Below are 26,945 nucleotides of genomic sequence, written 5' to 3' on the forward strand. Positions count from 1 at the left end.
GGTGTGTTTGCACCTCACAGCCCCTGTGGTCAGGAGTCGTTGGTTGGGCCTCCAGTGATTGGACCAGAAGAGTTTAGGGGACTTTCTCCATTCTGTCCACTGACTCTCATTTTACAATATCCTTCAAATGAAAATACAGGAAGCTCGTGGTCCTCTCCCCTGGGTCTGCCCCAGTCACATCCTGCCCTCCCCAGCTCTGCATTATGGATGGAGTGAATCATCTGGTAAATAATTCACGAGTCATCGAGGCACTGAGGGTAACAGGAGAGCAGGGGTGGAGGCGTGGGCAGGGCTGAAGTTGGCAACCTGAGCCAGACCCCCATCCTCCTAAGGCTGGGCTCTGCTCTGAGTAGAAGGGGCCCACAAGTCAGGCCACTAGGGAGATGGGGCCATGGTGGGTCAGAGGGCCCAGCACCAACCGGTCAGCCTCCTGCTGCTGATACGCCTCTGCCTTCTACATCTGAGGGCCTCAGGTAAGTGATACTCAGATCCCCCCAGGGGGTTCATTCCCCACTCCCATCGCATTATTCCTGCCTCTTCCTTAGGGATTCTCCTTTTGTGCTTGCATGGCCATTCCATGAAGTCCTTCAGTTATTCATCAGCTAGGCATTTAACTAGCGAGCCCTGGGCGACCACTATGTGCCATGTAGGTGGTAGCATTCTGCTTTACCTTGAGAAGCTGAAGCCACCTTGAGAGGTGTTAAGCTTACGAGTGGCATGCTCAGACCTAGGTTTCAGAAAGCTCCCTGGTTTCGAGGGGGATGAGGGCAATCAGGAGATCATTGCAGTAATCCAGGTGAGAGATGCTGGCATCTTGGGCCAAAGCAATGTCTGTGGGGTTGGAAAAAATTGGTTTCTGGGCTACATATTTTTAGCAGAGAGGCGGTGCATGTGAAGAGCCCAGGGCCTGGAAGGAAGGAAGCGTTTAGGAAATGGAAGCTAGTGTGAATTACTCTAGTGGCTTGGCTGTCCTTCTAGATGCTTATTTTCATGCAAATTTGTTGAGGCCCTCAGCACTTTATGGCATGAGGCCCACCCTGGCCACATGCGAGGGGACAGCGGAGAACATGGTACTTGGACTTAGGCTGGGACTGAGGGCTGGGCCCTAAGCCAAGAACACCTGTTGAGTGACTTACTCCACAAGAACTACTTAATGGCTGGTCCCGGGTAAACGGGGAGTTCCATGAGAGCCGGGATGGGGGGCTCATTTGTCCTTGTGATCCTGGCACTCTATACTTAGTTGAATGAATGCTGGATGGGCTGAAGCAGGCGGTGTCCTATTCGCTTGCTGCAATGGGACTAGAGCAGGGACTCGAGCACTGGGACCCTCCTGGAATCCTTACACAGGGAACTCCAGACCCTGACTGCCAGTGGCCATGTGCGTCATCATCTCCAGGGTCTCCAGGGTCACCATCGTCATAGGACTGATCATCAGACTGATCTTGGGGCACTTGTTACAATTATGGATTCCTGGGCTCTGACCCTCTCACCATTACTGGGGGTGTCTGACTCGATAGTCTGGGGTGATGCCCACAAATCTGCCTTTTGAATGATCTGGTGACTCATGAGGTGTGGGGATCTCTGCTCCAGTCCATTCTCTGACTTCAGTCAACCCCTGCTTCAGTGATCCAAACAGGAAACCCCAGAGGCTCCCACAGAAACTGTCTCTTGCCCACCAATTCCAGAAATGCTTTTATGTGGACTTCCTGAATCTTGCTTGGTTTTCTTGGGACTGCAGAACCAAAAAGAGAGGCTCTAGGCATGGCAGGGAATGCAGGAGAGCCCAGAGCAGCCCAGAAGTCCTGCTGTGTCCCTTCTCTCCCCAGGCCAGCCCCACCTGACCACCGACTCCCCTGTAGAGGAGGTGGTGTCCATCCAGGGAGTGCGAGGCGGCTCCGTGGAGCTGGCCTGTAGCTCCGGGCCTGCCCCACTGCTGGTCCTCTGGAGCTTCACCCCTCTGGGCTCCCTGGTTCCCCGGCCGGTGGCCATCACGGATGGAGCCATGTCCAAGGTGGAGGCTGTAGCCTCAGCTCTGGGAGTCGTGAGTCTCAGGAACAGCAGCCTGGTGCTGGAGGAGCTTCGCGAGGGTGCCCGTGGCCACTTCCTGTGCCAGGTTCTGCACGTGGCCAGCGGCCAGCTGCACACCACCTACTCCCACCTTATGCTGGCTGTGCTTGGTGAGGGCCTGGCCTGGGCTGCAGTTGGTCCTCGGGCTGCTTTGGATTTCTCTGCATGTGTGCTGCCCATTCTCTCTCTCTCTCTCTCTCTCTCTCTCTCTCTCTCTCTCTCTCTCTGTGTGTGTGTGTGTGTGTGTGTGTGTGTGTGTGTGTATGGGGGGGCCCGGCCCGGGTTCTAAAGGGTGTCCCGCTCCAGAGATTGAAAAATGCTGGGGTGATAAGGAAGGGATGCTCAGGGTGTTTGGGCAGGTGAGTCCCCAGCCAGCAGGGGTGGGGGCGCTGGACACAGCTGGGCACGGCCTGGGTCTGTAATAACACATTGGGCCTTTCCCTCCTCTGGCCAGTGCCGGTGTCCAAGCCTCAGGTGCGACTGAGTAACCCGTCTCCCGTGGAGGGAGCCTCCGTGGTGGCCACGTGTGCAGTGCGGGAGGGCACAGAGCCCGTGACCTTTGCCTGGCAGCATCAGGCATCCCGAGGCCTTGGAGAGGCCCTGGTGGGGGTCACGGAGCCACTCTTCCAGCTGGACCCTGTCAACCGGACACACCTGGGCTGGTACATGTGCAGCGCTCGCAACTCCGTGAACAGGCTGAGCAGTGAAGGCGCCTTCCTGGACGTCATCTGTGAGTCAGACTGTTGGTGTGGGGTTGCTGTCAGGGCTGACACCCATCTCCCCATCCACACCCGGCCTGCCACACCTCAGAACTCCCCAAATCCCTCCACTGTGGGAGTGCCCCACCCTCTAAAAGACTCCAGCAGGGAAGAGTAATGGGTGCTATGCCCCCGCTGCCCAGTGCGGCTCTAGTTCCAGGATGTTGGCCTTTTTAAGGTCACGGACACCCCTTTCCAGGAAAATGTGCATACGTTCATGCTTACAGTTTCACCCAGGATTTCACAGGTAGCCTGGAAAGTCTGCCTTTAGGTTGAGCCTGGAGGGCTCTCAGAAACCAACAGAGCCCGAGGAGACAGTGGGTGGGGCTGCAGTGGGAGGAGAGGGCAGCAAGCCTGAAGTCAGAAATCAGGAGCCCTGGGTGAAAGATGAAAACCAGGGTGGCCTGGAGCTTGCTGTCCCATATGGCAGCCACACATGTGTGTCTTCAGTCACTTGAGATGGAGCCAGTCCAAACTGAGCTGTGCTGCAGGCATGGAAGGCACATTTGATTTGGAGGATTTCGTTTGAAAGAAAGAATGTAAAATATTTCATCAGTAACTTTTACATTGATTATATATTAAAATAACGTTCTGGATCTATTTGGTTAAATATAACATATCCCTAAAGTAAAAACCAATTGGTGGGTTTTGTTTTTGTGTTTTACTTGATTGGGCTCGGTCATTTTTACTTTTTATGATTTGGCTACTAGAAAACATTTAAAAAGTCTATGGCTGGCATCTGCCTATTGGACAGTGCTGGCCCTAGACATTTTAAGGAGCAAGGATGAATGGTGTCCTGTTTGTCCGTCTCCACGGTGGCGGTTTGTGGAAACTGTGAACTGAGCCTGCTGAGGAGGCAGGAGAGCAGGAGAGTTCTTGGGAGAGAGGCAGGAGCAGACTGGAAGCAGGCAGAGAATTCAGAACTCGTTTGGAGTCAGGGAGGGCTTCAACGATGGTGCCCCTGAGCTTGGAACGCAGGAGAGAGGGGAAGCTGGAGTCTAAGGAAGGGAAAGGAGGGGTGGCGCTCAGGGCATCGTCCCACTGTGGTGTCTTACTTCTGCAGTCTACGCTGGCCGCACGTCTGCTGCCAAGAGCCCTCCGTCTCAGGCACATGGGGAGTGTTGCCCCCCATCTCTTTTCTGCCCCACCTCGGCCCAACTCAGCAGTCCCTCGGGGAAGCCCCCACAGCCCAGGGCGCTCACCTCCACACACAAGCCCTGAGTACCCTGGACTGTGCCCACGGCCCCTGGACTCTGAGCTGCTGGAGGGCCTAGCCTCAGGGTGGACACGGGATGGGTGCATACTACATGCCTGTAAGCTTGATGCATGCATACATTCAGAGATGAACATGTGCATGAATTAATGAATGAAGTTGGGGAGGTGTAATGGGCCTTCCTTGCTCTCCAGATGGTCCTGACAAGCCTGTGATCACTGTGGAGCCACTGGGACTCACGGAGGAGGGTTTCTGGGCCAGTGAGAAGGAAGAGGTGACCTTGAGCTGCCTGGCTGCCTCCAACCCTCCTAGTCACTATGTGTGGCTCCGTGACCACACGCAAGTCCACACGGGACCTACCTATGTCATCACCAGAGCTGGCCGTGCCCACACGGGCTTGTACACCTGCCTGGCCCGCAACAGCTACCTGGACACCCGCACCCAGACTACTGTCCAGCTCACCATCTACTGTGAGTATGGGGGTCAGGTGACATCCAGCCCTGGCCTGGGGGTGACCCACGCTGGAATCTCTGTGGACCTGTTCTCTGGCGGATCCAGCCGCCCTGTGGAGAGGTGTATCTAAGTTGCTCTTGCTGGAGGGATGTCTCCAAACCAAGTGGAGTTGGAGGGCAGGGAAAGAGGATAAGAAAACTGTGGGAAGGGGAAGGGAGAGGGGGAAGCTACTGACACTGCATAGCCCCCACCACGAAGTGATTATTCCCACGGCCCTGCAGACTGAACTGAGGCACAGAGAAGGGCGATGGCAGTGAAGCAAGGTGTGTGGCTCCGGGGTGCCTGGGGCAAAGAAGAGAATGGGAGATGGGGCCTTCCAAGGGGCCTCTGGGATTCCCTGGGGACTCCCAAACTCCTGTACACCCCATAATCTCCTGCCCCTGACCTGAGAGCTCAGCCTGTTCCTCACCAGCCCCTCAGAGAGACTCAATCTTTCCCCCTCACCCACTTCTCCCTCCTCCCCTACCCACTAACACCCCAGGCTTCCAGACTCCACTGCCTGGGCCTGGGGACTGCAGGGCACTGGCAGTGGAGTCTGCTCCAGCCCCGCCTCGCCTGCTTCCCCATCCAGATCCCCCTGAGGGGCAGCCCTCCTGTGCAGTGCTTCCCAGCCCTGGGGCTGTGACTCTGCTCTGCACCTGGCCTGGGGGGCTTCCACCTGCCCAGCTGCAGTGGGAAGGGCCCCAGGGACCTGGCCCTACTGCCCCCAGCAACATCACCTGGAGTCATGCAGCCACCCAGCTCCCCAGTGGCAGCGTCTTCACCTGTACTGGCCAGCACCCAGCCCTGGCACCATCTGCCCTCTGCACGGTCATGCTCTGTGAGTGGACACAGGAAACCCCAGGGCTCTGACATTCCAGGCAGAGTGTGGGTAGAGGTCACGGGAGAGCCGGGGGGCCTGGGACGTGGGTGATGCTCCAGACCCGCAAGCTCCAAAACATGCCATGTAACAAGGAAGTGGGCAGCGCTTAGCACTCAGCGCCCGTCTCCCAGCTTTCCCATCCACACCGTGCTCTGTCCTCCTCACTTCGGGCTTGAAGCCCTGACACCTCCCCACTGTCCCTGCCCGCAGGGTCAGCAGGCTCTCGCCGCCTTACATGTACTTCTGCTGCTCTGTCACTTGCTGGGCTTGAAATTTGCCTTCAGCATTCTCTCCACCAAGTGCCCAGAGAGAAACTCCCAGCCATCAGCCAAGACAGAGTTCAGATGTCATCCTGTCCTCTTTGCAGAAGCCCCAGAGAGTTTGTCTGTATTCTAGCACACATCAAATCATAATTGTTTAGTGTCTATTCCCACCATTTCCCTGAGACATGAGCAGCCATCAATAAATGATGAGTGTATGACTGAGTGAGTGACAAAGTAATGGAGGAAGGAGGGAGTGAAGGAAGAAATGAAGGAGGGGGGATAGGGTGGACCTGCCAAGCCCTTCCTCCTTCCACGGGGCCATGTGGAGCCATCATTCCTTCCAGGGGAGCCTCTCGGGAGGCCAACCTGCTGGAGCACAGCCACGATGGGGGACCAGTTCATCATGCTGAGTTGTGAGTGGCCTGGCGGCGAGCCCCCGGCCACGCTGAGCTGGCTTGATGAACAGCAGCAGCCCCTGGGCAGCAGCAGCTCCTCGATGGCTGTTCACCTCCTGCAGGCCCAGGAAGATCTGGCCGGCCGAGAGTTCACCTGCCGGGGCAGTCACCTGCTCAGGACCCGTGATCCCCACTGCCACCTCCGGCTGGGTGCGTAGGGGCTAGCGAGCTTGTTCTGGGGCTGGGACAGGAGGAGCAAGCCTTCGGAACCAGGATAAAGTGATCTTGTGGGGCTGGCTGTGCTGGCATGGAAAGGGAGTCAGTGCGGACAGGAAAGCTAGGAGGTAGGAGCTGAGCTCCCAGGGACTCAAGTTTTCTTTGATCCATTAAATGAGGGGGTTAGGCTAGGTCAGAGTTGTGCAACAAAAATACAATGTGAGCCATAGATATGATTTAAATTATTCTAGCAGCCACTTTTTTTAAAAAAAGAAACAAGTGAAACACTTTAGTTAACTCAATATATCCAATGTTATCATTTCAACATGTAATAATAAAAAATTATTAATGAGATATTTTACATTCTTTTTTCTCTTGTCTTTAAAATCTGGTATATTTATAATTATTGCACATCTCGATGCGGATTGGCCATGTCTCAAGTGCTCATATGGAAGTGGCTGGTCACTGCAATATTGGATTGTTCACTTACTACATGGATTTGCGTAAGAGAGGTGCCTGATTCTATTCTTAATTTGCATTAATGCTTCAGAAGTCAGGTCTCTCTCTACCTCTCTTACTCAGTTTGTTTTTGGTCTGGTTCCTCCTTGTTTTCATCTGGCTCTTCCAATCTATTTACTGCAACCAGGAAAAAAGAATTAAATATCAAAGTAAAAAAAAAAAAGTGAGAAAAGCTAACAGAGAAGCTGTCATGTACAACAGTTCTCACAGAATGGTTTACCTCTTGGTCTCCAAAGTCTTGGTGACTAGCGTGTTCTCAGGGCTCTAAGGAGGCCTCAACCCCAAATATTTCCTTCCCTATTACTCAGTCTCAGGACCGGAAATTCCATCGAATGAGATTCATTGACACCTGAGAGCCTGGGTCTTTAATAAGTCAGTCCATAAAATCTGAGCACCTGCTATGGGCCCAGCACTAGGCCTTGAGCCAGCCAGGAGGTGGGGGGCCACCAAGGGGAGGGAGGCCAGGTGCTGCAAGGGGGCGGTTCATGCAGAGAAGAGTAAGGCAGGGCCGCTGCCTGCAGGAGCTGAGTCTAGGGTGGGGCAGGGAAGGAGCAGGGAGAAACACTGCTGATTTTATCATATATCAGCAAACCCCGGGGCACACTGTGACAGGAACTTGGCATTGAATGGGAACCTGAAGAAAAGGCAGACTGGCCCCAGACAAGCATCACTGTCAATGCAGCACTCCCGCTCCATCCCTTCCACTGCTGGCCAGCACCTTGCCCCCAAGCCCTCCCACTAGCCAGAGACAGGGGACCTGCTCCAGCCTCATCCTCTCTGTTCCCACAGAAGCCCCACAGTTGGACGTGGCTGAGCCCCGGGTGTCAGTGTTTGAGGGGGGAGACGCCTGGCTGGAGTGCTCTCTCCGGCAGGGCACACCACCTGCCCAGCTCCTCTGGCTGGGACCTCAGCAACAGCAGGTGGAGCCGGGCACTTTGGGATTCATGCTGCACCCTGAGCGCACCCAGCTGCGCCTGGGCATCCGCGATGCTGACCCGACACGCCACAGGGGCACCTACCAATGTGTGGCCCACAACGCCGTGGGCAACAGCAGTCGGAGCGTGCTGCTGGAAGTCCTGAGTGAGTAAGGGGAGAAGTGCGTGTGTGCGGTGAGGTGAGGGCTGGGAGACCTGCAGCCACAGAGTGCTTTAAGTGGAAAGGCACAGGAATTCCCTGCTCCAAAATGTGGAAGCTTGAGCTTGGGCATCGGCAGGACTCAAGGGCTAGATGGGCAACGCGTGCCTGAATCTGGTGCACGCTTCAAATCAGGCCAGTAGAACTCCATGCAGGCAGGATCGCCTCCCTTTCATTTTATAGATGAGAAAAATGATAGGAGAAGACAGCGGCTTCTCAGGTCTACAGAGCAAATCCGGTGCCTTTTCCACACTGCCAGGCTGCCTCTCAACAGGAGCAAATCTGAGGGGACAAGCACACGTGCTTGTAGGTATACAGTACCCCTTTGTGTCCCCACCCTCACCCAGGGTATCCAGCTCCTCCCAATGTCACCATCAGACGCCTGACCTATGGGAGGCACCGGAGGGAGGTGCAGCTTCAATGGGCCATCGCAGGCCCTGGGAACTTGACGGGCTTCCTGGTGCAGCGGAAGGCCAGTTCCCTGGGCCCAGGAGCTGGGGCGTGGGAGATAGCAGCTAGTGACATCGAGCCGGAGAGCCGAGGCCGGCGGCTGGGAGGCTTGGACCCTGGGGTCCTTTATGCCTTCCGCATCCTGGCTCTGAATCACCACACTGCAGGACATCCCTCTGAGGTGAAGATACCAGGTGCCGGTCTAGCACCAGGGAGGGACTCACCTTTTCTCCAAAGCACTGGCCCCTGGTTCATCCTCCTCTTCACAGAGCATCCCCTCCTCTGTTCCTCTGTGCCCTTCCTGCTGAATTCTCCCATCCCTAGCCTGTCCTCTTCTCTACTCTCCCCTCAGATAATCTCCATTGCTCTTTCCCGTCCCTCCCTGCAGGGCTTGGGAGCCTCCAGGCTCAGGGTTAGGAACCCTAATTCATGTGATCAGAATAGAGAGGAAGGGGAAGGTGCTGGTGACTAAGAACAGGAGCCCACTCTGTGCCTCAGTCTCCCCTCCAGGGCTACAGGCAGGCTCTCAGCTTCCTGCCACCCTGTCTCCACCCTGGGAATTCCTTCTTTTATGGCATACTTCCTTTCAGCCCCAAGCCACCAAGATAACCAGCCTCTTGTCTTCTGCAGCAGAAACAGGGGATTTGGCTGGGGAGTCAAACCCAGAGCACTAGGCAGACAGAGGACCACCTTTGGGAGACACCTGATCTTCGGGTTCTCTGGGTCTCCCATGTCAGCTGCAGGGGAAACTGGATGAGCAGGGCACCACTTCTCCAGAACCCTAGAGATTCTCTACAAGCCACTGTGGCCCACGTTCTGCAGAGGCTCTAAACCGTGTAACCTGTGCTCTCCCCTCCTAGCGGACCCCCCCTTCAGCGCCTATCCAGCGGTGTTGGGTGCAGCAGGCACAGGAATGGTGGTGGCCACGGTGGCCTCTCTACTGGTGTTCCAGTATGCTGCCCGGCACCCGGAGACTTTCCCTTGTGAGTGTAATCGGAAGGGAGAGGCTGCTTGACCACCCAAGGGCCAAGCCCTGATCTATCCAAAGGAGAGATGCAGCACTCCCGGGGGTGAAGAATCGAGGCTCTTCCTGAATTCTCACCCTCTTTCCAGTGCTAGATGTTGCCACTCGGGGCTCCAACCCCTAACCCCCAACCCAGGCACCTGGGGTCATCCCCTTCTGGGTTCCTGAGGCCCTAGTACAGAGCCCACTGAGAAGGACAGGGCCGTTCTCCTGGGATCTCTGCTGGGAAGGCCAAGTAATGCTCCTTTTCTTTTATTTCCTACAGGCCTTGGTCAACTGCTTGTTCCCATGTGAGTGTGGAACCCCAGTCATCCTGGGGGCCAGGGCTTTCCTCCAGTTGGCAAGGAAAGGGAAGTGAGTTGCCACTAACTTTACTCTCCCACTTCACCCTCAGGGAGCAAAGGCACCAACAGAGGGGTTCAAGAGAAGACGCTGAGGCACAGGCAGGTAAGCACTTTATCTGGAAAAAGACAACTCATGTGCAAGGAGACCAGTGCTGAGTGCCGAGTGTGACGCTTGCACTCTGTTAAGCTCTGGGAACATCTGGACACTCCCAAGGCATCTCTCTGTTCTTTGCCCACATCTGTTTTTGTAGGCCTTGAAACACCAACCACCACCCCAGGTTTGGATCCTGCACACGAAACCACAGATGCTCCAGTGAATGTCACCATCACCGTGACTGCAACACCATGAGGCCCAAAGAGGATGAGGCAAGTAGGCTTAGGGAGGCCAGGTGGGATTTGGGAAGAGCCCTTCTGTCAGACTGTCATGAAACCAAGGTAGCTAAGACACCAACTACCACTTCACTTAATACCCAGTCTTTATGACCAGTGCAAGGCCCAGCTGCAGTGCCCCTAAGTGACACGGTTACAAGAGAAGCCCTGGCCCAACCTGTGGAAGGCAGAGGTGGCAGGATGAGGAGGAGGACCCACAGCTGGGACAGAAGGATCGCTGGGTGTCTGAGGGCAGGTGAAAGCCATGGTACTGGGAACTGTTTCTGCTGCTAGAGAAGTATGAGCAAACCAGCTGCTTCCAGAACAAAGTCTGTGAATGGAGCAATTCCTAAATAAATCATAGCTGATGCCACACTAATAGAGGGCTATTTCCATTGCAGCTCCCACAGAGAGCGGCCGATTGCTGGGTCCCAGGTCTGGCTAGTGGGAAGAAGCAAGGTGTGTAGGTGCGTGTTCATTTGCTCAACCATAGCTTAGAAACATCACTGACGCTGCAGTGGTCCGACTCCAGGAGTCCCAGCCCACAAGACCGGAGCAGAGGAACTGCAGATGTGGCTTCCCGCCCCCACGCTGGGGGAGCTGGCCCACAGAGCCCCGGGGCTATTCCAGAGTCACACTGTCAGCTGCCAGCATGACTCACTAGCTTCAAGAGTGTGTGTGTGTGTGTGTGTGTGTGTGTGTGTGTGTGTGTTGTGTGTCCAAAATCTGGGTGGAAACACAAATGAATGCTTGTTGAACTGAAGACTTGGGACTCCAAGCCACCTCTGCAGGAGACACAGACGAGAAGAAACTGCAAGAAAGTCAACGGGTGACCCGCCAGCACAAGGAAAATTGCGCCTCAAAGGAGACAGAAAATTGAGAAGCTTAAGAAGATTCTGTGGTTCTCAAAGAGTTAGACTTTATTAGATAAGGGGTTTCGGCAACCCTCAAAGCTCTCAGGACTGGGGCTAGGGCTGAAGGAAGGCTACTTAAATATGCGAAATAAAATACAAAAAGGCCATATCCGATGCAAAAGACTTTGTTGGCTTTTTGGTCACAGAAGCCTAGAGATGTGTATTTTCTTAGGGCAATAAAACAAAACTTTTTGAAAAGGAGGCTAAATTTCTACCCTGGAGTTCATAAAAAGGTGGCCCTAGGTTAATGGTAAAAGTAGACAATGTGTGAGAAGAGATTGCTCCTCCTCATCCTCCCAAGCTCCTCTTCTACCCACCTCCCTGCCTTCCAAAGAAATGCAAAGTTGCCCCGAGAGAATGCCCCATCTCCAAACAGGCTCAGGTATGTTCTCAACCTCCCCTAAAACACCTGCCCAAGATCCTGCTCCTTCAGGGCCTCAATCTCTGCAGTCATAACAGAAGGGGTGTGCACAGGGGATTTTCCGTGAAGGATAGGGGTGGAGGTTCCAAAGAATTTCAGAGGAAGACATTTACCCACCCCAATCACAAACTATAAGCAGCGTTGTACAAACAGGGAGTATCCCCACCTTTAGGGGCTAGGCTATATGAAAGCAGCGTTCTCTTTTAATATAAAATCGTATCAACCAAATAAAACCTGCCAAAGCTACATCATTTAAAATATGTACAGTTTCACACATAATATTACAACTTAAAGGAAAATAAAACATACTTTTCAATATGACACAAAGCATGCATCTCAAAGTCATTACTTTAAAAGAGAGCAACACAGGTGAAATTCCATTATAAGCTGAACTTCTTGGCAGTAATATAGCTGGAATGAGATCTGTGGCATGATCAGCCAAAGATGGATGCACTGGTCTTCTTAGACTCATTCAACAAAAACAAAACCCAGAAAGAAAGGCTTTTGCTAAGAACACTTGAAAAGGTGTAGAACATTGCAATTTAACTTGCACCCTGGCAGCACCTGTCACCAGACTGTCAGTGCCTACCTGAAAGAAAAGCATTAAAAGGAGACAGTGAAACGATACAGTGGGAGTGGGGCAGTTTAGTGTTAAAACAATCACACAGAATTCTGGATGAGAAGGAACATAAAGAGGCTTGACCAATTTCATGCATGATCACTCAGTGCAGTCAAGATCAAATTTCCAGGTGGGGATGACAGACCGGGGGCATCAAGGGGAGAAATGTGGACTCCTAGAAGACGAAGTCGTAAGTAGAGCTCTGCCCGTGGAGGCCAGAAGGAAGCCTCTCTGGCTACAGAGTTGCAGCCTTGGAGGAATTCCATGGCACGGGCAGCTCACAGCATATGGAATGGGACTGGTTCCATCCAAAGAGTGAAAGGCAATGCTTTTGGAAAGTGGTATGGAAAAATGGGAGGAGCCCAGATTATGGCTCCAGATAAACTGGGTTCAGATTCAGGCCCCATGGCTCACCGTGTGACTTGGGGATTTTAACACCAACTTTGTAGATTTATTGTGAGGATTAAATGAGTTAACAGTAACAGGCACCGAGCACAGTGCCTGGTACACAGTAGTTATTCAACACATGTTAATGCCGTCTCCCACACTGTACTATGTCCTCTCATTTCCTGGCGCAGTGACATTAGGTAGGACTGTTTGGGTGCCTGTTGCAGGGCATAAAAGTTCAGAGCCAACTCACGCTTAGGGAGAACTCATACCTCCTAAACATAAAGGCAATTATACATATATACATATATATATATATATGTATATATGTGTATATATATATGTATGTGTATATATATATATCTCTCTCAATATATAAATGCATTTTTAAATAAATAAAATACAATAAAAAGAACACTTAAAACAGCGTTACTAACAATATAAATAAAGCAGTCCACAACGAGACTGTCCTAAAGGTAAAGCCATTTTCTCTTCCTCATGGACAGATCCCACATTCAAACTCCATCTTTAAAAGCAGTTCATGACCTAAGGCTCATGCTAATATACCTGTTTCCTGAATCACAATGTCCACGGACATTTACTCCCCAGTTTTCTGAAACTCCCTTTCTGACAGCATTGCTGTAACTTGATTGGCTAACACAGGGTATGTTTTCATATTCTGTGTGCTAGGACTTTGTCCTTGATAGTCACAGAAATAAGGGATGCAGCTATCCCCTTCCAGAGCTAATTGGATCCAAGTAACATGAAGAATAAATCCAGTATACTACAGGCATGGACATCTGGAATGCAGAATTTGGGTCTACAGCATCCCTAATATCTGACTACGGAATTATATTCACTACATTCTACTGGAAGTAACTCTTGCATAGTGACCCAGCTTAAGCAAGCACATTTTCACTAACAGTTTCTATCGTAAAATATACAGACATATATGTAAGGGAATACTGATGTATTTATACAGAAAGTTGGTTAACATAGGATTATATTCTATTCCACTGCAATTTTCTGGGAACCTGTAACATTTCTTCACTTCTGCTGGAATTGCTTGACTCTATATAAAGAGAATAATTTTCTGTTTCTTTCCCCAAAGGGATGCATAATGCAAAAGGAAGCAGTGATCCTTGAAAGCTTGACTCAAGCTATGAAACACACTTATACAATTATTGCTTTTTAATGTGAAGACCCTTCCAAAGGCAGCTGCAAATGTCCTTGTCATGCAGAGGCAGCCGTGGTCAGGAGCTCTGCTGACCAGTGCTTTAGGTACCTGTTTGCAAGATGACATTCCGAAAGAGACATCAGGAAATTTCAGAAAAATACCCTTTTCTTCCAAAGTAAGTCTTTTCCGACACTCACACCTGCAGGCTGTTGCCCGTGTTGGAAGAGGGGGATGACTAGTTTCAGCATCGTGGCACCGTGAGCGTGCTCCTATGCTAATTCAACAGACTGGGGAGCTCCCACCAAGGCGGGCTCCCTGCAGCCCTCCCCTTTCTTTCTTCTGAAAATGTGTCTCTCTTCAAGCTACCACTTAATGTCTTATTTTGTTCCTACTCTTAGAAACAGACAAAAAGAGCCCCATCCTGGCCATTTTATAAATTAATTTTAAAGCAGTGGGACATTAGGCATTTTTTTGTCTCTCTGGCCTTGGTTCCTTTTCTGCATACTGCCATAATTCGATGAGACCTTACAGTCCACTGTGTCCACAGCACTGCTATGACTAGTGCCTAGCGAACTGAACATCACTTGTGCCCACGCACAGATAGAGAGAAAGTCAACAGGTCACATTAACACTTTTGCGGAAGGCACTCTTCTAAAATTCGTCAGCCAGGTCTGCTATTATAAACATGGGTCACACCTATGGTTGATTTCAAAGTGTTCTCAGAAAGTCTGATAATACAGGCCAGGCAGGTGGCTCACACCTGTAATCCTAACACTTTGGGAGGCTGAGGTGGGCAGATCACTTGAGGTCAGGAATTCAAAACCAGCCTGGCCAACAAGGTAAAACCCCGTCTCTACTAAAAAAAAAAAAAAAAAAAAAAAAAAATTAGCCGGGTGTGGTGACTGGTGCCTGTAATCCCAGCTACTTGGGAGGCTGAGGCAGGAGAATTGCTTCAACCAGGAGGTGGAGGTTGCAGTGAGCCAAGATTGTGCCACTGCAATCTAGCATGGGTGACAGAGTAAGAGTCTATCTCAAAAAAAAAAAGTCTGAGAATACACTATTGAAAGACCATTTTCCACCTGAAAACCTGGCTGGTGGCAACCTCCAATTGGCCCCTGCATGCCCTCCTAGCCGAAGCAGCCAAGAGGTGGGATCTTTTGCATGAGGAGCTCTTGCTGCACTATAGCGGTTAGAAAACATGGAAGGACCCCTCTGCCCTCCAGGTGACTGAATACTACGCAAAACAAGGTTGTTTCCTACTGAGGGCGAGGAAGGAGTAGGGAAGAAAACATTGAGGCATAAATAATATAAAAGGGCACACATTTTAAGATACATTCATATGACATTACTACTACAAAAAATAAATAATGATTTTCTCTGATTTGAATTAAGGTCCTTTGCTCAGTTCACTCCCAGGCCTGTTCCACATGGTTACTGGCTTGCAGTCGGAACATGACTGGTTGTTTGCACATCCTCAGGTTTCCTGGGGCTGCTGGAGGACCCCCGTCGGGCTGTCTAAAGGAATGCCAGGTGGAGACCATGTTGTCTTTTCAGCACAGCCCTCTGAGACAGGTGGCGAAATAAGAGGGTTCCAACTTACAGTGTTGTTCTCTGTTTCTGAATGGGCACAGCTGTCTCCTGAAACACAGGAAGGTTTGGGAGCATTATGAAATGATAAAGGCTGATTTTTACAAAGCAGTCTAAAAACTTGAGCAATGGAGAAAGAAAAATGAGCCTAAGTAGAATCTGGTTGTGTTTAGCTTGAATTTGAGGGAGATAGAAGGTTTAAAATAAAGTTGAGCTCTCATGAATAGCTATACAATTCATTTGAGGATTAAAACAACCCCTTAAAGGCCCTAAAATTACCACCTGAAAGAAAGGTTACAACTCCAGAACCAACTCAAATGAAAAAGGGGCTCATGTTCACAAAATGCATTCTTCCAGCGAGTCTTCTGTCACCCTACAAATGAAATCAAAGCCTATTTCCAAAAAATTGTGATGGCATTGACAGCCTGAGAAGGACATGAGTAATAACAGAATTTCAGAGAATCCTTTTCTTAAAGTACCCAGCATCCCACCCAGTCTCCCAAGAAATATGTAAACTAATCATAGAGGGGAAACTTTGAAAGCATCACCTTCCCATACACAGCTCTTAGCTAACTGAAGACAATCTGGAAACCTAAGGTTGATCATGCCTCCCTGACCTCTGCTGAACTCTGCTGGATCTTCTGCGCGGTCAGAGCCGATGTCATTTACATTGTCCTGACAGCAAGTATGCTGAGTAGGGACTGGTTCCACATTGTCCTTGACACCCTCCTCAGGCAACAGGACACGATCAGGGACTGTGGAAGCCAGGCATACAGGCATCTTCATGTGACTGAGGGGCTTCATTTCCAAACCACCCTGAGGATAAGGTGCTACCACAGGGACCACAGGAAGAGGGCTGTTGCTGAAAGTGCTGTTGGTTTTGGTGAAACACCTGCAGAGTAAAGAAACAGAATTGTGTCTAGAGGAATCAATAACTAAAGTAAGCCTATTTTGAAATATCATTTGGTATTCTGTATTCACAGACTCTTAAGAAAGGCTGATGCTTAAAAGCAACTAAATGATTCACTATGATCTGAAATATCGAGAATTTGAAAATTATAATGGAAGTGCCATACAATAGAATACATCAAAAGGCAAACTACTTAAGAATGCACCCTTATATGATGTCCTATAGGCTTCCTTTGTCTTAGTCCACTGTCAGAAGTCATCTAGTTCATTATTAACCAGGTCCCAAAGTAGTACCCAGAAGAAAAAGGCCATTAGCTACTGGAAAGAATGAGAGAATAAAAGAAGACGAAAACAGAAAGCTAAGAAACGTACGGCCACATGAAGGAAATGACCTTAGGAAAGTTAACCAAAAAACACACTGCTTTGTGTATACCTTCCTTTAAGTCCTTGAACGTATTTATACTGGCTGCTTAAAGTCATTATCTGCTAATTGTGACATCTGGGTCATCTCAGAGTCTGTTTCTATTGATTTCTTTTTCCCTTAAGTAATGATCACATTTTCCTGTTTCTTCACATGTATAGTAATTTTTTAAACTGGATTATCCTTTTGATTTTCTGGTTGCTCTGTTGGCATCAAATTCAGTCCTCTGATAGCTTCTGCTTGCATCCTTACCCCAAGATTGGAGAATGCGTTCAGGCAAAACCCCATAAACTCATAAATCACACACATTTTATTTCAAGGGTAGACTCTTATTCAACTCTGCCTGCTTCTGCTTATTCTCCAATATTTTCAAATTATCCAGATTTTACCATTATTATCTATTGATGATCAAGCTATTCCACACCATTACTAGAAGTTGGAGCCTCAGAGATACTTCCCCCCACTCCTAAAATTGGGAGTAAGAAAAATCTGGAGATGATATTGCACTGGGCTTTGATTTGGACTACACAGGACCGACCAGTAGTACCCTGGAGCTAGATAATGTTAGCCAATAAAGATAAGAATTATTTGGATTTCCATCCTTTAAACATAGGCTGATATGTTTCTGGGGCAAAGAAAAATCAGCAGAAGTCTAATCAACTGTTAGTAGCAGTTATGCTGTTTCAAGTTATTGGAAAAACCAAATCTTAAGCATGAAGACAGATATGAACCTGAAAGAGAGTAAGATATCTGCCAGTAAACCAAATCTTTAATTAACTCCAACTTTAATTTCAAATAAAGAAATATACTCACTATACAAATAATTAAATTCAGAGACCTGTCACCTGGTAAGCAAAGGATGACAAGTATTCATTTGTGCAGAATAATTTGAGTATGGTGCTATCTAATATGACTCTAATTTTAATGTCTAATTCTATAGCGCAAAAAAAAAAAAAAACCACCGCCTGATTTAAATATAACTTATGTGTTTCCAAGCATGTCTTCAGTCAATAAATACTGAAGAAAGCCCGGGTGCAGAAGGAAGTTAACTGGAGCCGCAGTCAGAGCGCAGTCTAGACACGTCATGACTGCAGAAGAGTATGGTGCTTCCAACTTGTTCTCTTGTCTATTTTATTCAACTCTGAACTTAGAAAGTTTTTTCTGGATGCTGGCTAAGGTGAGCACTAATTTGAAAGCCCACTTAAAAATGTCCATCTGATCAGTGTCTTCCTTTCCTGTGTTTTGTTGTTAGTCTCCCAATACTTGGGGAACCCCCAAGTTCCCCTGAATGCATTCAGTGTATGGAATCTACACACTCTAAACAGGGTAAAATGCGGGGGCCAGGTCAGAGGGGAGAAAAGCGTTTGTGAATTCAAACTACTACCACTGATAATTTAATGATTATCCATCTATATAAATAACCTTATCTAAAAGAACCCTTTAATCAGAAAGCATCCACAAAATGTCTTCTACAGGTCAGGCATCGTGGTAGGCACTGAAATATTAAGATAAGTAAAGCAGAGTTCCAGCTTCCAGTCCAGCAAAGGAGATAGACAAAAAAAAAATAAATAAATGGTGATAATACAATGTAGTGTTATCTAAGAAAAGATAAAAGACACTGGGAGCAATTAACTTTGAGATGAGTCACAGATGTGCAGCTGATGAGAGGGCACTTCCCACGTTCTAGCCACAGATAGGTCCCAGTGTATTCTTCCACATTGCATCAGACTCAATCATCTCATAATCAGGTAAATTACATTAGATAACAATTATGGAATTAGAGAGGAAGAAGGACTCTAATATCAAAAGATCAGAAATATTTCTGGTGGGGACATTCTATATGGCTGCCATGATTTGTTGAATAATTCTTTTTTTTTTTCTTTTTTTTGAGATGGAGTCTTGCTCTGTCGCCAGGCTAAAGTGCAATGGCATGATCTCGGCTCACTGCAACCTCCACCTCCTGGGTTCAAGCAATTCTCCTGCCTCAGCCTCGTAAGTAACTGGGATTACAGGCTCACGCCACCACGCCCAGCTAAGTTTTTTTGTATTTTATTAGAGATGGGGTTTCACCATGTTGCCCAGGCTGGTCTTGAACTCCTGAGCTCAGCAATCTACCTGCCTTGCTTGGCCTCCCAAAGTACTAGGATTACAGGCGTGAGCCACCGAGACCAGCCGAAAATAATTCTTAAAAATTAAATTCCTGACTTTTGGTGATGGCTGATTAACTTGTATCAGAACAACTCTGACTGTTCCTGCTAAAAACAACTAAAAAAAAAAAAAAAGGAGGAATTTTATTTTAAATCTGTTGAAGACACGTGAGGGCTACCAAAGCACTTGAGTGGCTGAGATTCTGCAGAAAAGGCACATGTGACCCTGAGCGTCAGCACCATTTTTCTTCTGGAGGCCATTAGCCCGATTCAGTGCAGGATGAAACAAGGAGGTGTCAAGAAGAAACAGACAGGTAAGAAGCTGAGCCGAGCTTTTGGCTGTTTCATACTGCTGGGAGGACAAAACTGGAGTTCAGAGCCTGCCAAGGACAAAAGGCCCAGTAAACAAACACCCCAGGCTTTTAACTGGGACCCTTGAAGGGCTACACCCTAAAATAAGGATAAAGCAGGAAGAGAGCAGAGAGGGTTTTTACAAAGACTGAAACTCAGGACCAAATCACGTCAATCCCAAACTGACTTAAAGTGATGTGGCCCTTGTCCATCTGCCTACCAAAGGCAGGAGTACATCCTTTCTAGAGGGAGAAAACATCTTCCAGAAACTCAGCAAGTTTTTATATCTGATGTCTAAAATTCACTAAAAAGTACTGGGCACATCAGGAGACAAGAACAAGAGAAAAACAGTGATAGTGAGTGGGTAAAGACTAAAAACTGGACGAATATGTTCAATAAAGTAGACAACAAGAATTTTAACAGAGAACTAGAATCTAATAAAAATAGTCACTTGGAAGTTCTGAAACCAAAAGTAGAATAACTGAAATTTAAGAACTCAACATGTGGGGATAAGAGCAAGCTGGGCACAGTTGAACAGGTTGTTGACCACGAAGCTCACTGGTTCCCAAGACAAAGGATGGAAAAATATAAAAGCAGCTGAGGAAACACAGGAGGCACTATATGGTGAAAAACTCTGTGTATAACTGGAGTCTCTCTGCGGAGGGAAAAGACAGAATGGAACAGATGCCGCATTGGAGACATAGAGGCTAAGCGTTTTCTGAAACTGATGAAAGCTCAAGCCGCAGATCCAAGAAGCTCTGTGGACCCCAACCCCGGAAAGAATAAATACAAAGAAAATGATACCTATCGATGCCAATAATTAAATGGCTAGAAGCAAAATACAAAGACAAAATCAAAAAAGCAGCCAGAAGAAAAAGATATGTTACCTTGAAAGGGAACAATAGCTGTCAGATAGATGATTTCTCAACAGAAATGATGGAAGCAATAAAGTAACAGAATAATGTCTTTCAAGTACAGAAAGATACTAACTGACAATCTATAATTCAATAAGCAGTTTAAAAACAATCCTTCAAAAAGGAAGACAAATTAAAGATATTTTTAGACCAAAAAGTTGGGAAAATCTGTCACCTTCAGTCTTGAACTTCTTCAAGCTGAAGGAAAATGACTAGTAACAGATTAAAAAAAAAAAAAAAGGAAATACAGAAAGGAGTGAGTAGCAACCAAAAAAGGCAAGCAGGGAATTTTGAATAAATATGGATGCAAAAGTAGTACTTTTTATGTCTTAGAGGAGTTTAAATATTTTTAGAATTTAAACATATGATGAAAATAACACAAACCACTGGTGGGGAAATGGAATTAAAACATTCTAAAGTATTTGTATTGCCTGGAAAGTGGCAACAATTTTAATTTACATTAAAATCTAATGTCATAATGGCTAGCACCATGCACATAGAAAATGACACATAATAGAATCTCAAAAAATGTTTTTTTAAAAATGACAAACATTAGAACACCAAACTTTTTCCTTTTTTAATTACCAGGGAGCAACAATTAAACTAATACTCAAAGTACCTTATAGCAGCGGCCCATGCCCAATAGTAAGAGGAGACATGCATATTAAAGTGAGAGTGATTGGATACACTGTGAGCTTTTTGTATAGTAGTTACTTCTGTCCTAGTTCTACATGGATTCTGTGATCTGGGAGGTCCTTCTATTATCTGTCAGCTTCAAGTTGTCTGACTGACACTTCAATCTCCTGAAGCAAAGGCAATGACGGTTCTCAGTGTCAGACACCTTAGGACAGTGGGATGTAAGCACAGATGGGTACTTAATGAAATCCCTCAACAGTGATGGCCTAAAACACACTAAGTGATATTCTGCCTTGATGTTGCATTGCTCTGCAAGAATCTGGAGGTAATACAAAGCTACTAGAAATCTGTATTTTATTATTATTATTATTATTATTATTATTATTATTATTATTATTATTTGGGGGCAGGGTCTCACTCTTGCCCAGGCTGGAATGCAGTGGCACAATTACAGCTCACTACAGCTTCAACCTCCCCGGCTCAAGCTACCTTAGCCTCCGGAGTAGCTCCAGAATAGGGCACTTCCTATGTTCTAACCAGAGACCAGTCCCAGTATATTCTTCCATATTGCATCAGACTCAATCAGACTACAGGCAAGTGCTACCATTCTTGGAATTTAAAAAAATTTTTTGTAGAGACAGGGGTCTCATTATGTTGCCAAGGCTGGTCTTGAACTCCTACGCTCAGGCAATCCTCCTACCTCAGTCTCCTAAAGTGCTAGGATTACAGGTGTGAGCCACCACGCCTGGCTAAAACCTATACTTTAAAGATGAAGAAGTATCAGACCAGAAAGAAAAGTTTTCATTTAAAAGAAGTACAATTAAGATGTAGGGGGGAAAAAACGCACATACACATATTTGCCAGAATTTGAAAAATATTAAAGTTAATCACTTGCTTATATAGATCAAACTCAAATGAACTTCATAATGCTGATACGACAAAACAATGAAGACTCACCAATGAGATGCCCTTAACGCCTTCTGCTTCCTTCCTCTTCATTTCTTTTTTTCTGCTCTTGTCTTTAATTTAAAGCCAAGTTACAGAGTGAGATTTTTTAATGAAGTCTAAAGGCAGACTAACAGTTTTTAAACTACTTTTGTCAGAGTGACAGTGAAGTTATAATGGACAGGGCAGGACTGGAGAAGTGGGCGAGATGGAGGAGTGAGGACCAACCACAAGTGTGGCCATCAGTGTGTCGACACAGGTTTCGTGTGCTGGGCGCTAATAAGCATATGAAATACACACTTTTTAAAGAAATTAGATAGTTAGCAAGAGAGAAGTACAATTTCCTATTACCTACTCTTTAGCATCTGTTTTTCAGATAAGTAAAACAGGAAACCATAGCACTATTTATTCTGAACTATGATCCTTAATTACTAAAGTGGTGTTGACAGTAACATACTTGGAGTTAGATTTGCATAGCAACCGTAACCTAAATTTCAGCATGATAAACCACACTGATTTAAAATTTTCTAGTACACTGAATCTTAATTCATAATCATCAGTAATTAACCACTTAGCTAACCAAATGTAAATAATTCAGTTACATTACTTTTAGTCCAATTCCAGATGTCTACATGTGTCAGCATAAAAATGGCTTTGACTTAGGCATTACATGTTGAGATACAAGCACAAAGAATATAGTCTGCTAAAAAGGAATATAGTCTCTGTTCTGAATATAACCAGATATCATATGTGAAAACAATCATTTTACTGATAATGCTTTAATTAAAATTTCCAAAGCAATCAGATGATCACAAAAATCATATCTGTACATACGTAAACTTAAGAGACAAATGTAAGATAGTAAATAAGAAAATAGGACCAATGTCTGCAAATAGATGACATTCAACAAAATGCTCCCACAATGTACATTTTACAGTTTATATACCACAACTTGTAACTTCATTATCTTAGGCTTCTCAAACGGTCTTTCAAATGTAGTTATTACTGGCTTACGGTGGAATAAAAGTTTTTACTGAGTTTTCTCTAGCTCAATAAAACTACTTTGCTTAATCTTAAGTTTAAAAACATGGAGTAAATAGAGCTCTGTGCATCTTGTCACATACAAAAATCTAAGCTGTTTTGTAAAAACTCAGATGGTTTGGGACCTGTTAGTTTACTAAGGTACCTTTTGGTAAAACAGGAAAGGCCTGTCTGACCAACCTGTAAGACAGGAAAATGACTCTATTGTGGTATCACGAAAAATAAGAAAATGTTCTTTAAGCAACAACCTGAATAGCACAGACTAGGAAATAAAATATTGGAAGAGTAGTTTAGGATTACGCTTGGAAGAATAAGGTAGCTGATTAAACTATTTAGTAGTTTTTAGTAGCTGATTAAACATATTTTGTATAATCCTGCGTTAGTAGCTGATTAAACATATTTTGGATATTCCTGCAAAACTATAGCACCTGTAAAATATTTTCTAGAACTTATTTAAAATATTCTACTTCTAATTACACAGTTGAATATTTGTTAAGCACGATTATGTACAGAATTACTCTGATTAGATGATTACATAATTTTTACGTTAAGTTTCCTCTTTTGATTATGCCCAGAGGGGAAGAAATATCTGTGAATCTCTTGGATGTGTGATACTTATTCTCATGCATATACTCTTGAGACTTCTGAAATAGTTCCTCCTTGGTGGTAGCTTATCTTCATATTCCACTCACCTCTGCTGTTTTCACTTGCCACTGTGTCATTTGGCTGAGCCAGCTCTTATTTTTGGGAGCTTGTCAGCTACTACTTAAAGAACGGATGACACTGCTCCACGGCTGCGGCTGTCCTCCCTGCCTGATGTCTGCTTTTTTGGATGCTGCAATGACTGTAACATTAGAGTGGGAGTGTCCTTTTGGGAATTAATTTATCAGCGACTGTCACATAAAACACGACAGTAAATGCTGAGTGACAACAAATGACTGAGTATATTCCCGAACACAGCAAGCTCACACACACACACACACACACACACACACACACACACACACACGTGCGCACTTATAAAGAAAGACAAAAGCTGGACTCCCTGACTTCCTGACAACAGGCCCTAGGTCTCCATCTTAGAAGTAGGGACAGATTTGGGGAGATATACAACTTCCCCAAAAGGAAGGTACCGATTAATTTTTAAAATTAAACACAGCACTCTCGGCTGGGCATGGTGGCTCAGGCCTGTAACGCCAGCACTTTGGGAGGCCAAGGTGGGTGGATCACGTGGTCAGGAGTTCGAGACCAGCCTGACCAATGTGGTGAAACCCCATCCCTACTAAAAATACAAAAATTAGCCATGCATGGTGGCACATGCCTGTAATCCCAGCTACTCAGGAGGCTGAGGCAGAAGAATCACTTGAACCCGGGAGGTAGAAGTTGCAGTGAGCCAACATTGTACCATTTCACTCCAGCCTGGGCGACAGAGTGAGACTCCATCTCAAAAAAAAAAAAAAAAAATTCAACACAGCACTCTGAATTTCTTAGGGAAATAGGAAGATTACCATAGATGGAAGAGAAGTTAAATGTATGTTTTCTTCTTTTGGCTTTATGGCTAGCTCTGAAGCAGCTAAGTGATCAGAAATAGGAGAGGAAGTGAGTCACAGCAAATTGAACTGCTGGAAGAAAAAGCTCAGGTGAACTGAACAGCCTGTTGTTGTTTTCATACTTAGCAAACCAAACTGGGTAGACTTAGGCCTGAAAGAACTACTACCATAATAAATGTTCCCATAATTATCTCTACATGTTATTGTCATAAGAGGACATCCGACATCCACAGAGGGTTTCAAGTTGGTGAGAAAGCATTCCCAAATCCAACAACACACAGACTTTTAAAGTTGTCGTTATACAAAAACTTGGAAGTCACTTGTAATACCTTTGTTCCCTAAAGCACTATTCCCAATAGTTTTACTACTTCTCTTGACAGTCAGCCATGTAACTTGTACTTTTTTTCCCATATGAATTAAATAATTTTTCCAAGCTGATTTTTGCCGGGTGACTTCCTGTCCATTTCTAGTCTCTCTAAGACTCTTAAAGTTAATTTCCCATTCCTTCCTGATGGGATCTCTCAGTTCGTTCATCTGTTAATTTCATCAGTGTCTTCTCTACTCTCTCTTACAAATTATCAAGGCTGATACTAAAAAGACCAGATTTAATGTCAATCCCTTTCCATTAAACTAGCCAAGCAACTAATAAGCCACATTTGATTACATATCCAGAACTGCATTACTGCCGTCTGAATTTAGGAGAGGAGAAGAGAAGGGTAGAAAGCTTTGGAGTTATTAATTTTTTTTTATTAAAATCTGTTTAACTCTTGAAATGCCCAAATGGCACAAGGATTTCTTGATTAGGTCTTTAGTGTAAGGAACTGGTTCTCTGCAAAGCTGCATTAAACATGCTTCTTTCTAGGCGTTCATAGTGAGCTTTACATATTACTCTTAAAAACTGCAAAGGGGTCAGTCATGGTAGCTCACACCCATAATCAATCCCAGCACATTGGGAGGCCAAAATGGGAAGATCACATGAGGCCAGGAGTTTGAGACCAGCCTAGTCAACATGGCAAAACCCTATCTCTAATAAAAATACAAAAAATTAGCCTAGCCGGGCATGGTGGCACACGCTGGTAAAATCCCAGCTACTAGGGAAATTGAGGCATGAGACTCGTTGAACTCAGAAGGTGGCGACTGCAGTGAGCCAAAACTGCAGCATTGCACTCCAGCCTGGGTATCGGAGTGAGACTCTGTCTCAAAGAAACAAAAGAAAACCAAAAGAAACTAAAAAGGATTCAAGGTAATGGAACACAGTGAGGCAAGCAGTCATTTACAGTATGTCACAGGAGCCGCAGAATCAAGTGCAACTTTCCACAGAGCTACACAGTCCTCTCACCTGTTCTCAACTTTTCACATTACTACTCTCGTTTACATAAGAAAGAGGCAAAGTTTTCTTTCCAGATGTTATTACTAAAATAGATGGGTGATAAAAGGGGTCAAAGGTAGGCAATGTCTTGTTTCTTAAAACCTCACTCCAAGAAATATGTTTAAGTTTACAACTGAGAAGGCAGAGAATAAAGAAGCGGGAGTGGGAGCACAGGGCAGGTAAGAGTCCATACGGAAAAGGCCCCACCCAAGACTTCTTCAGTTCTTAGTATCTGTGGAATAAAGAAGGTGAATTGCAGAGGCACCACCAGATCGCAGAGGGCTACCCCCAAATGTATCCTGTGGGGTAGAAGTTCCTCTTCACCTCCTGTAATGCTTTCTGCCTCAATGGCTGCACCCAGACACCTAGACATCATCCTCAACTGCTTCCTCCACTGGCCTCTTCAACCAATTACTTGGTCTTTTTTTTTTTTTTTTTAAATCCCTCAGACTCATCTCTTCCTAAATCCTAAATCTCTCAAAATTCATCTATTTCTCTCTCCCACAACCACATTAGTCCAACTATTTCTCATCTGGACTACTGCAACTGCATCTAACTGGTCTCCAGGAATCCTCTCCTGCCCCATCCAATCTAGTCTCCAAACTGCATCCAGAGTGTTCTTAAAAACCCAAATTCCATCACAGTGTCGTCCTGCTTAAAGACGTGCCCTGACTCTGTGTGATCTGATCTCACTCACCTTTTAATTCTGACTCCTCCACTTACTAGGTTTCTGCTCTGTTGGCCTTCTTTAACTTCTTTGAGGATTCACGCATTCTGTTTTAGAGATTGTGTATAAATGGTCCCCTTTGCCTGGAAAGTTCTAAACCTATCTCCTTTCTTTAGACCAATTTTATAAATCTTGAGAGCTCAGCAAATGCCACTTGCTTAGAGAGGGCTTTCCTCTCTAACACATCCTTTACTTTTTTCTTTAAAGCATCCAGATTTTTTTATCCATCACTTTTATGATTTATATCTTTTTTTTTTTTTAATAGAGTCTTGATCTCTCGCCCAGGCTGGAGCGCAATGGTGTGGTCTCAGTTCACGGCAACCTCCACCTCCCAGGTTCAAGTGATTCTCCTGCCTCATCCTCCCCTGTAGCTGGGATTATAGGTGCCTGCCACCACACCTGGCTAACTTTTTTTTTTTTTTTTTGTATTATTAGTAGGAAAAGGGTTTCACCATGTTGGCCAGGCTGGTCTCACTACTGACCTCAGGTGATCTGCCCACCTTGGCTTCCAAAAGTGCTGGGATTAAAGATGTGAGCCACTGCACCTGGACGATTTATGTCATTTCTTCAAAGACTTGTCTCTCCTATCAAACTCTAAGCTCCACAAAGGCAAGAGCAATGCCTGTTATGTTCACTGCTGTATCACCGGCATCTAGTTTGGTGCTTGGCCCACTACAGACCTGCACAAACATTTGTTGAAGGA

The 26,945-nt window shown here is 46.3% G+C and overlaps 2 protein-coding genes across 11 annotated transcripts in view; one reads left to right on the plus strand and one right to left on the minus strand.

The window, feature by feature from the left end:
* Positions 1 to 379: 379 nt before the first annotated feature.
* Positions 380 to 10,497, plus strand: VSIG10L2 (V-set and immunoglobulin domain containing 10 like 2). Of its 3 annotated transcripts, XM_039471251.2 has the most exons (12): positions 380 to 473; positions 1,827 to 2,177; positions 2,522 to 2,797; positions 4,233 to 4,508; positions 5,123 to 5,371; positions 6,021 to 6,281; positions 7,596 to 7,886; positions 8,288 to 8,584; positions 9,251 to 9,373; positions 9,680 to 9,704; positions 9,809 to 9,861; positions 10,010 to 10,497. In XM_039471251.2, exons 1-12 carry the CDS (start codon positions 392 to 394, stop codon positions 10,105 to 10,107), a joined length of 2,382 nt encoding a protein of 793 aa, XP_039327185.1. In that variant the 5' UTR covers positions 380 to 391; the 3' UTR covers positions 10,108 to 10,497. The 3 variants fall into 3 exon arrangements, with proteins under 3 accessions (XP_039327185.1, XP_074256933.1, XP_074256934.1); XM_074400832.1 differs by lacking the exons at positions 380 to 473; positions 1,827 to 2,177; positions 2,522 to 2,797; ... (3 more) ...; positions 9,251 to 9,373; positions 9,680 to 9,704 and having other exon boundaries at positions 6,002 to 6,281; positions 8,288 to 8,412; XM_074400833.1 differs by lacking the exons at positions 380 to 473; positions 1,827 to 2,177; positions 2,522 to 2,797; ... (4 more) ...; positions 9,251 to 9,373; positions 9,680 to 9,704 and having other exon boundaries at positions 6,002 to 6,281.
* A 524-nt stretch (positions 10,498 to 11,021) lies between these two features.
* Positions 11,022 to 26,945, minus strand: part of CDON (cell adhesion associated, oncogene regulated) — a 104,000-nt gene continuing 88,076 nt past the window's right edge. For 7 of the 8 annotated variants that reach the window (XM_074400825.1, XM_074400831.1, XM_074400830.1 and 4 more), the window contains 2 exons: positions 15,781 to 16,124; positions 11,022 to 15,283 (listed from right to left, as the gene is read on the minus strand). In XM_074400825.1, coding sequence (XP_074256926.1) covers positions 15,120 to 15,283; positions 15,781 to 16,124 — 508 coding nt within the window. In that variant the 3' untranslated portion in view covers positions 11,022 to 15,119. The remainder of the gene's footprint in view (positions 15,284 to 15,780; positions 16,125 to 26,945) is intronic. The other variant, XM_010334382.3, reaches the window with a different exon arrangement.

This window comes from Saimiri boliviensis, chromosome 6 (genome assembly GCF_048565385.1).
Source record: "Saimiri boliviensis isolate mSaiBol1 chromosome 6, mSaiBol1.pri, whole genome shotgun sequence".
Taxonomy (NCBI): domain Eukaryota; kingdom Metazoa; phylum Chordata; class Mammalia; order Primates; family Cebidae; genus Saimiri; species Saimiri boliviensis.